The following is an 8,926-nucleotide window of genomic DNA, read 5'->3' as shown; positions in this document are numbered from 1 at the left end:
GAAGGAGGGGAGAAAGGGAAGAGGGAAAGAGGGGGCAAAGGGGGAAGAGAGAAAAAAACTGAAAGAAAGAGGCCTCTGGCCCTAGGGGGAGCTTACAATCTTGGGTTCTGAGCAGCCATGTGGCTTTGAGCAAGCTATTTGCTCCAGTCCTGTATATGAGTCTTTAAAACGGAGCTGGACCTCCCAAAGCCACCATGAGGAATAGTAGAATGGTGTATGTAAAATGCTATTTGTAAACTATAAAGGGTTGCCAAATGCTACTTATGAATACATTCTGGCTGAAGGTTAGACCAACTGCAAGTGTGGATACGAGAATGTGTCCCGTTTAGCTCTCCAAGTGACCTCCCACATCTTTCTTGAACCTGACCCCCAAACTCACAGGGGTTTGCTAAGAGGTTTTCTCCTTTTTTCTTTTCTGCTCTGAAACAATTTGGCTGTTGCTTTGTGCAGGCCTGAGCATCAGATTCCTTTCAGCTCCCCGCTCCTGCAGCTGTTCCTCCTTCCACCTTTCCCCAGGCAGGCCCAGCTATTGGCATAGAGGCTACCTGCCTCCTCCTCCAAGGCCTGTGAGTCTCCAGTTGGAAGCCAGAAGGCTCCAGGGACTAAGGCAGCTTACTGGAGGCCCTTGGGGAAGGAGGGAAAAGAAGATAGTCACCAAAATTAAATGAATTTTCTATAAATGTTTTTAAATTAAAATTGCAATTCTTTTTCTATGCAGAAGAGGCTCTTTAAGAACAATTGCACTCCCTGAGTGGCAGGCAAAGAGCTCAGCAGCTCTTCCCAAAGCCAGGGAGGGAAGGGAGGTGAGAGCAGAAGTTATGAGGTGACTGGTCCTTCCCTCTTTCAGGGGTAGAAAGCAAAAAGGAGACAGAGCAGGAAGCTGGAAGGAGGAATCTGCTTGGTGACTTCCCAGACTGAGGCCCCTGGGAGAGGAGGCTGAATTTGTTGGGAATCCCAAGATAGGATTTTGTGTTTTCTTTTGTTCCAAAAAGTTATGCCACCTTCTCCCTTCCTTCTCACCCCTGGAGGGCCCCAGCCACCAGCCTTGAAGCTGCAGCGAGAGCCACCCACTGCCTTGGCCTTTGGGATCCCTTGAGCAGGAGAAGAAAACCAGAAAAACAAAAGAGAGAGACCGACCTGGAAGGAAGAAGTAATGAAGGAGGCAGACGGGGAACCAGAGGGGAGCCCACACCACTGAGAGAGAGAACTTAGAGGAAGCGCAGGCGTTTACGGGACAGGAGCGCAGAAGAAAAGAGTAGAAAAGGAAAAGCAGTTTCAAGCAAGAGATAGTAAGGAGAGGCGGACAGGGAGGGGAAGAGCCAAGAGTAGCGAAGCTGAGGGATCTGCAGCAACTTTGAGAAATAAAAGTGAACTGTCTGTGGGCGGCTGCTGTGATCTCAGCAAAAAGCCGAGCTCAAGGCTCAGGGACTCCGCCGCCCACACTGTGCCCCGCCTTATTTTGGATGCCTCCAACTCCAGCTTCAGGCACAGTACACGAGTAGGGGCAGTAAGGCCTGGCTAGGGCCGGTGCTGCACGGGAGCTGCGGGTCCCTGCAACACCCAGGTGTGCGGGCGCTACAAGAATGAGCCGGGGCCGCTGCACCCGCAGCGCGGACTTCGCCCCGTGCTCCACACGCTTTAGAAGAGCGTGTCCAGAAGTGTCCTCCCCGGCCCTCCTCGCTTCCCAAGATTTGTTTGCAACGTCTACATCCATCACCACCGCATAAGCACCGGGGTGAGGAGGTCTCTTTGCAGGAATTAATATCGATTTCAGTCTCCTGCTCCTTCAAAGTTTCTCTTTGACGATGGAGAGACTTATTCTAAGTCAGAAGAAAATAAAACCTTGTCTATTCTGGGCCCATGATTGCACAAAATCCAAAATGCTGCCGGCATGAAGATGCAGCTGGAAGACTCTAGAAACGTAGCATTAGGAGGCAGGGACTTTATAGTGCCCAGAGATGAGTTCCTAAATAAACTAAGAATTACGCAGTGGGAAATTAAGGAGGAGGGTGTGAGGGGCCGACCTCAGAGGGACAGATAGAGAAATCGAGAGCAAAACACTCAAGGAAGTGGAACAAATCGTCGTAGCCAGGCGTCTCTGCCTCTCCGGAAACCCGAAATCCGCCCAAACCTCATCCCAGGCGCTCACGGTACCAGTCGCTGGGCCCCACACTATAGGGGCTGCCACCCTCTGCCCCCGGAGTCCCCACGCCGAGACTCATCATTTGCTGGCTCTTTCTTCCTTTTCTTCTTTTGTTTTTTTATCCTTCAAATATAAGACAAAAATACACCTCATTTATCATCATAGATATATATATTTCACTCTCACCACATAAATACAAAACATCCAAATATCCAAAACATTCAGAACAAAGTTAGTAGCCTGGATTCAGTGACACCTACCCGCCGCGTTTGAATCGTTCAATATTTTCTTCACTATTTGCCTAGAAAAAAAAAAGATGAAAAAGAGGGGGAGAGTTTCCGACGTAAATAATTTACAATAAAATTACTATTTTAAAAATGTTTTTCGCTTGCTTCAGATGGACGAATACATTCTAGACACTGCGGCACCTCGTAGTCTGGGTCTGTGATTTTGGTTAAAATGTGGGTGACCGTGGCTGTAGGGACGATCGCCGCTTCGCAGAGTAAGGAAAGAGGGTGTCGCAGTTCGTGTTCTGATTTGGGACCACTGAAACCCTAAGACTGGGGAGGCGGGGGGAGTGTCTTTCCTATCAATCACACAAGACGCTATCTGGACTGCGAGACTACTGCTAGAGGAGGCCCGACTGCCCAGCGGCGTCCCTGCCTCCCCTTCCGCAAAGAACTGCTCAGAAATCCAGACGTTTCCTGCGTGCAGGAAGGGTTTTGTGAATCCGGGTGTTCGGGAGAGGAGGCAATGAGTGCTGACTCGTTTTCCAAACCGAGCAATTGTGCCTGAAGCTACGTGCCTGAGAGGCCGTAGGGTGAAGCGCCGGCGCGCAGGCTACCGCCGCCAGCCGCTTTGCTTGCTTTGCTTTTTCCTGGAGGAGTGGGAAGCTGTCGGCCACCGCCCCGAACAGGCTCTGAGAAAAGATTCTGAATTTCCTGATTAGCGGCGTTGGCTTTTCCTTTGCTTTTCCCCCATTAAATTCCTGTTTAAAGTTACAATACCTGAACCTTAATTTTGCATTGCCCTGTGGGGCATTCTCTATCCTGAATTTTCTTACACCTTCCAAATTTCATCATTAGAAGTATTTAAAAACTGGTTCCACTTCATTTGGTTTTACGTAGCAATTGCTTTTATTGCTGATTAGATCAAATTTATTAATGTCGTTGCCTACTAGGACGTTTGTTACTGTTTCCTGGGGTCGGGGGTGGTTGTGATTGGAGTTGCCCTAAAGGGGAGAAAAACCGCAGGATTTGTCCCGCCAGGAAGCTGTGTTGTGTACCGACTATCCCGAGAGGTCCGCAAAGCGGGGCCCAGGGGCTCCCACAAGCCCTGGTTTCTCTGGCAAGAGGAAGGAACGTCCTCCTTTTTTGGTCTAAAGAAACCTGGAAGCCCCTGGGGTCTGCGCGCAGTTTTCCTCTTTCAAATATTCCTAGGAATAGTCGGCAGCGGCAGCAGCGGCAGCAGCGGCAGCAGCTGCGGATCTAGAGCAAACGTCCTGTGCTTTAGACTTTGAACCAGTCTTTTCCCTCCTGGGCTGGGCACGGGGTCAGGGCATCAGGTTGACTAACTCGGGCATTTTTCCCAATTCTTTGGATCGCTCCTGGATTCAGAAGGAAGTTGGGGGTTGGGGAGGAATCTCAGAGGAAAGGTGGTAGAAAAAAAAATAGCCCGAATGAGATGAAATTGGTAGCAGAGTCTGGTGGGAAAGGAGAGCTGTCAAGAGGCCTGGTGGGAGCCAGGAGCCCAGCGCAGGAGCTCTGGGCACCTAACGCGCGTGAGTCCATAAATATCACCACAATAGATACTATAAATATAAATACAGGGAAACACTTAAAATCAGTCCAGCGCTTTTTTCTCGGCTCCTTCTTTATTGTTGGTCCGGGAGTAAGGCTCGAAGGCCGAGGAGCTCAGATACCGGGCGGAGAGTTCTTGCAAATTCCCAGCTAGCGAACCAGCCATTGTTAACGGGGCGGAGGACAGACGGCTGGCGACGGAGCCGAGCAGCGAGGGCACCGGCAGGCTGAAGAGGCTGTGGCCCGCGGCGGCCGGGGCGCCTGCGTGCAATCCCCCCGGCCCGGCGGGACCGGGGCCTGGAGCACCGCCCACAGCCGGCGGGTGCGGGGATGCGGCGCCCGCTGGGCCCGGGGCGGCGGCGGCGGCTGCGGCGGCCGAGCCGGCAGCGGCGCCAGCGCCCAGGGCCGGCAGGCTGGGCCCGCGCAGCGCTGAGCCGAGAGCACCCGTGGCGCAAGGCGGCAGCAGCGCAGGCAGGCCGGGCGGCGACAACAGGCGGCCCTGCTCCAGCAGCCGTAGCACGCTGCACGTGGCCGCGGTCTCCGACACAACCGAGCGTAGCTCCGAGTCCTTGCCCTGGTCCTTCTTCTGCTTGGTGCGCCGGTTCTGGAACCAGACCTTCACCTGCGCGCCGGGGTGCGGGGAGAGTGGGAGAGAGGGGCAGGGAAGACCAGCGTCAAAGGAAGCGAGCTCCCAGGGCGCGCGGCTCCAGGGGTCTCCCAAAGCCCCAGCCCTATCCGCAGCCCCACCCAGCAGCCGGATGGGTCCGGGCCGGGGCGCTGCTGGGGGGAGCTGGCGCCGCCACGAGGGGGACACAGCTGCTCCACTGGGCTGCGCTTCCGGGTCAGGGAAGCAGGCCCAGGCAGGCGCCGCTTACACAGAACAAAGTAATAAAATGCCCACGGCAGGAACTCGAAGGAAGACCGGAAAGGGTTTCACTGGCTTCCGCGCTACCCCGCAGCGGTGTTTGGGGCTCACAGACGTGTGAATCAGTGCAGTCCCAAAGCCGGAATTTCCGGTGGAGGGTGTGAGGCCCTAGGGTGCGGTGAAGGAAGAGGGAACAAGGAAGAGGGAAGTGGGAAGAGAGGCGGGAAGGGAGTGTTGCCCAGCCTTTCTGGACCCAGGCCCCTGGCCCAATGCGCTCGGATTTAGTCCTAGAAGCACTACTCCTGGTGAAGGCTACAAAGGACCATTTCCTGCTTAAGACGTGACCATTAGGTAGCAGCAAGCAGGGAAACTGGCTGCAGGAGAATAATGTGTGCGGGAGACTTTATGTAGACCGAGCTTTCTGCACCTCCTCTCACCACATAGCTGCATTGAAGGGTCTGGGTGATACTCTTAGTTTATCTCTCCACTGCTCTGAGTCATGAACTTGGAATCATGGGAGAAAGTCAGGAGGCTAAGGTGGACTGAATACTCCCCACTAACCCCCCTCTCATTCTTCTGCCCCTCTGCAGGCCTAGCAGTGGCCCAGAAGAGTTTTGCAGCAATAGGCAAAGACTATCCTATCTAGATTTTATAAACTAAGAGGGGTAGTAGCAGAGAGAATAGAAAAAGCTACCACACCAACTCAAACTCAAAAAGAACACCCCTATCTGTTCTGTCAGTCCTCAGCTTTCAGCCCAGATCCCGGACCTAAAATGCTCTCCACCTGCTTCAGGGTTGGGCATGGGGAAAAGGATCAGTCTTCAGAAAGAAGGGTGCCTTAGCTAGGCCAAGCTGGTGACATGCCATTTGGCAAGTTCTTGGGTCCTCTCCTGGGCCCAGAGCCCACATGGCCAGCTCCAGGGGCATCATATAGATTTAATGTAAAGGGAAAGATCTAAAGCACAATCCGCAGTACTGGCTTCTGGGTCCTAGATCTGCTTCCCATCACATACCTCACACATCACTGGCACAGAAGACAGGGTCTTCTAGGTACTCAGGGCTGGGGCCAGCTCAGGATGGAGAAAGCCTTCCTTTAAGGGTCAGGGCAGCCTGATCTGCACAGGCAGATCTCCAGGAGGGTGTACACCTTTCTAATTCCTAGGAATCACCCATGGTGCTGGGGCAGGGGGTGTTAGACCTAGCCTCACTCCTGCAGAATGGGCCTGGACGCTGTGTACAGCTGGGTGGGCCCACAAGGGGTGGGGCCTAGAAATCTAGCCAAAATGGGGTACCCCAAACAAGGGCAAAAGTCAGTTCTTTGTAGAGCAGAAGCACGAAGGAAATGCTCAAAACCGGGTGCCAATAAAAATTCCAAAAGGATAGGATTTGGGGCCTTCTGGGCCTAGGCCAAGGTGGATAAAACATGGGCCCTGGAGGATTTGAGGATGGCAGGAATGGTGGGGAAAAAGGATGTATTATCTAGGGGAAGGAATCCTTAGGCCTGTCTTACCCATCCTTCCCATCTCCTCCACCTCCCAAGGGTAGCTCTGTCCAGAGCAGGTTAGGAGGTGAAGAGCAGGCTAGGTAGGGGTGGTGGGGAGGAAGGCTGGTGCAGAACTGTGTGCGGCCTGGTCGCCAGGTACCTGGGTCTCGGAGAGGTTAAGCTGCCGGGCGAGCTCGGTCCTCTCGCGGCCCACCACGTACTGGCAGCGCTGGAACTCCATCTCCAGCCGATAGAGCTGCTCCGCGGTGAAGGACGTGCGCGTCCTCTTAGGCCGGTCCAGGTCCAGGCCCTTGGGCAGGATGATCTCTCGGATGGACCCTTTGGCATCTGGGGAAGGGGAGATGTCAGCCGCCACAACCCTACCGTCCCCCTCCACCTCCTTGGCCCGAGCTGGATTTGGGGACAGAGTCCCCAGAAGCGTGCAGTTTTGGGGATAGGGGGCGGGGTGCGGAGCGCGACCACAACCAGGTAGCAAAGACACTGTGTGGAGGGCAAGGGGCCTAACTCCATACCGCTGACCGAAGAAGGGACCACACTTGGTCTTTTTGTAGAGTCCTCCAGACAGGGGAGAGAAAAAAATCCAATCAATTCCACATAGGCGGACGTTTCTTCCGGCCTGGGGGGGCCTCGGCTGCGCCTTCCGGGTCCCCTGTAGCCTGAGGGTACCCTTGCCGCCCCGCCCGGGTCCTGCGGGCCCCAGCTCTGGGCTTGCTGACCAGACCGTGCTCCAGCCTTCCCCACCCCCACCCTCGAGTCTCCTTCCCTGCGGAGTCCGCGCGGCGGAAGGAGGAGGGACTGAGTCGGGGCCGGCCGGGCCCGGCGATCTGCTAGCTGGGGCGGCGCCGGGCCGGGGCCCGGCCTCGCAGCCTCCGCCGCCCGGGCTCGCAGCCTCCGCCGCCCGGGCCAAGCGCACGCCGCGCATCCGAGAGCCGCAGAGCAGAGCACCAAAGCGGCAACCGCGGCTCCGTAACCAAGCCCTGCTGCCTCTCCCGGCGGCAGCGGTCGGGCACCGATCGCGGCCGTAGGGCCCTCGGCCCAGTGTACCAACTGGCAGGGCCGTAGACCGCGATCGGCAGCTGTTCTCCGGGGCTCGCGCTCCCCTTTGGGTGCGCTCAGCCCTCCAGAGCGCGGGAGTCCCCTGGCCGGCTCCCGGCAGGTCGTCCCGCCCTTGGAGCGCGCACACCTCCTCCAGGAGTTTTCTGCTCCTTTCCCGGGTCGGAGGCCGCAGTCCGATGCCCGGCTGCACCCGCGCAGCCCCTCGTCTCCCCCCGCAGCCCGGTCAGCGGGGCCCCTCAGGGCGTGGAGGGCCGAGGCCCCTGGAGAGCGCACCGGAGAGTCCCAGGCGCTTGTCCCCAGCCGGACTCGGGGCGGGGAGGGCCAACAACTTTCTCCCAAGTCCCAGCCGGCACTCCTCCCCATCGGCCTGTGTCGGCGGCAGCGCGCAGCTCGGGCCCCGGAGTCGACCCCAAGGAACGCGCCCGGCAGCCCTGCCCATCCCTACCTCGGACCAGGATCCGGCGGCAGTAATCCGGGTCGGCTGCGGAATTGGATTTACTTTTGTTACAATCCTCAGCAGCGCCCGACGCTGAGAAGGCGCCCTGCGGCTCCTTGAGGAAGGCTGCTGGGAGGTTCCCCTCCGCGCCCTTGCTCTCCCGACTCTCCTTGTGCGCGTTCTTCGAGACCCGGGCAGCCTCGGCGTCCGAGTGGCATCGAACGTCCATTTTGTCTGGTTTCCCGAACATAGGCAAGAACAACAACAACAACAGAAAGGAAAAAAAAAAGCCAAAAAAAAGGGGGGGGAGAAGGAAAAAAAAAGAGGAAAAAGGGGACAAAACCCCCGACAACGCGGCCCGTACGCCTGGCCCGGCGACAGGCAAGGGGCAAGAATGAATGTCCCCGCGGGGAGGCTTCGGCGGCCGCGCGCGGGTCAGCGGCGACGGGAGAGTGGCGCGCTCGCCGAGAGGCGGCCAGTCTGGTCCAGGATCCCGGTGGAGCTGCGGCGAGGCCGCCTCGTCAGCACCCGCGTCCTCTGAGCACGTCCAGTGTCCCCAGCCTGGCGATCAGGTAGCGAACAGCGCAACTCCGAAATGCTGCGGCTCCCGCCTGTTTCTGAGACGGCGAGTTGTAGTTGTCCGACACCCGGGGGGACGCACACTCGCTGTTGCAATTGATTACGGGTAATTTCGCAGCCCCCACGTTTCGGTTACTTCATGAATACACTAAATTGTTTGGATAATATATCAGATCGTAATGGATGGTTTCTGTCCTTGTCCCCAATCAAGTAGGGGTTTAGCCAGTGAATAAACGGAAATGATTGGTCTTGCTTTCAGGAAACACACAATCAAAAAGACCCACACTTCCAGAAAAACTTTTGACAAGATTCATCCTGAATTGTTAGTACCATTAGCAGGCATTATTAACTTTCCTTTTGCCTTTGACCCTCCTGCTCACATACTGGCTAGAGGGGTTTTCTCCACACTCGCCAGATAGAGCTGAATGAGGGTTGGGCGGTGGGGGGGTGTGGGGGGAGAAAAAAAAACCCTACACACCCTTCAGCAGAAGAAAGCAGTTGCCTGGGGGTGGGGGATGGGGGACAAAGGGGTGGGGGGAGAAAG

At 56.4% G+C, this 8,926-nt stretch overlaps 1 protein-coding gene across 2 annotated transcripts; it reads right to left on the bottom strand.

Annotated features, from left to right (window-relative positions):
- Positions 1 to 2,172: 2,172 nt before the first annotated feature.
- Positions 2,173 to 8,576, bottom strand: VAX1 (ventral anterior homeobox 1). Of its 2 annotated transcripts, XM_055247864.1 has the most exons (4): positions 7,813 to 8,576; positions 6,451 to 6,638; positions 2,404 to 2,444; positions 2,173 to 2,266 (listed from the first exon to the last, which is right to left on the bottom strand). In XM_055247864.1, exons 1-4 carry the CDS (start codon positions 8,051 to 8,053, stop codon positions 2,173 to 2,175), a joined length of 564 nt encoding a protein of 187 aa, XP_055103839.1. In that variant the 5' UTR covers positions 8,054 to 8,576. The 2 variants fall into 2 exon arrangements, with proteins under 2 accessions (XP_055103839.1, XP_055103828.1); XM_055247853.2 differs by lacking the exon at positions 2,173 to 2,266 and having other exon boundaries at positions 2,296 to 4,564.
- Between the last annotated feature and the right edge of the window lie 350 nt (positions 8,577 to 8,926).

Source organism: Symphalangus syndactylus, chromosome 2 (genome assembly GCF_028878055.3).
Source record: "Symphalangus syndactylus isolate Jambi chromosome 2, NHGRI_mSymSyn1-v2.1_pri, whole genome shotgun sequence".
In the NCBI taxonomy this organism is placed as follows: domain Eukaryota; kingdom Metazoa; phylum Chordata; class Mammalia; order Primates; family Hylobatidae; genus Symphalangus; species Symphalangus syndactylus.
This window is presented reverse-complemented; position numbering and strand designations above follow the sequence as displayed.

Excerpts from the sequence above, each read along its gene's own strand:
- VAX1 (XM_055247853.2), bottom strand. The coding sequence starts at position 8,053 with ATGTTCGGGAAACCAGACAAAATGGACGTTCGATGCCACTCGGACGCC. Across the intron at positions 6,639-7,812 it reads CCGCCGGATCCTGGTCCGAG|ATGCCAAAGGGTCCATCCGA; the intron begins GTAGGGATGGGC and ends CCCCTTCCCCAG. Across the intron at positions 4,565-6,450 it reads TTAACCTCTCCGAGACCCAG|GTGAAGGTCTGGTTCCAGAA; the intron begins GTACCTGGCGAC and ends CCCGGCGCGCAG.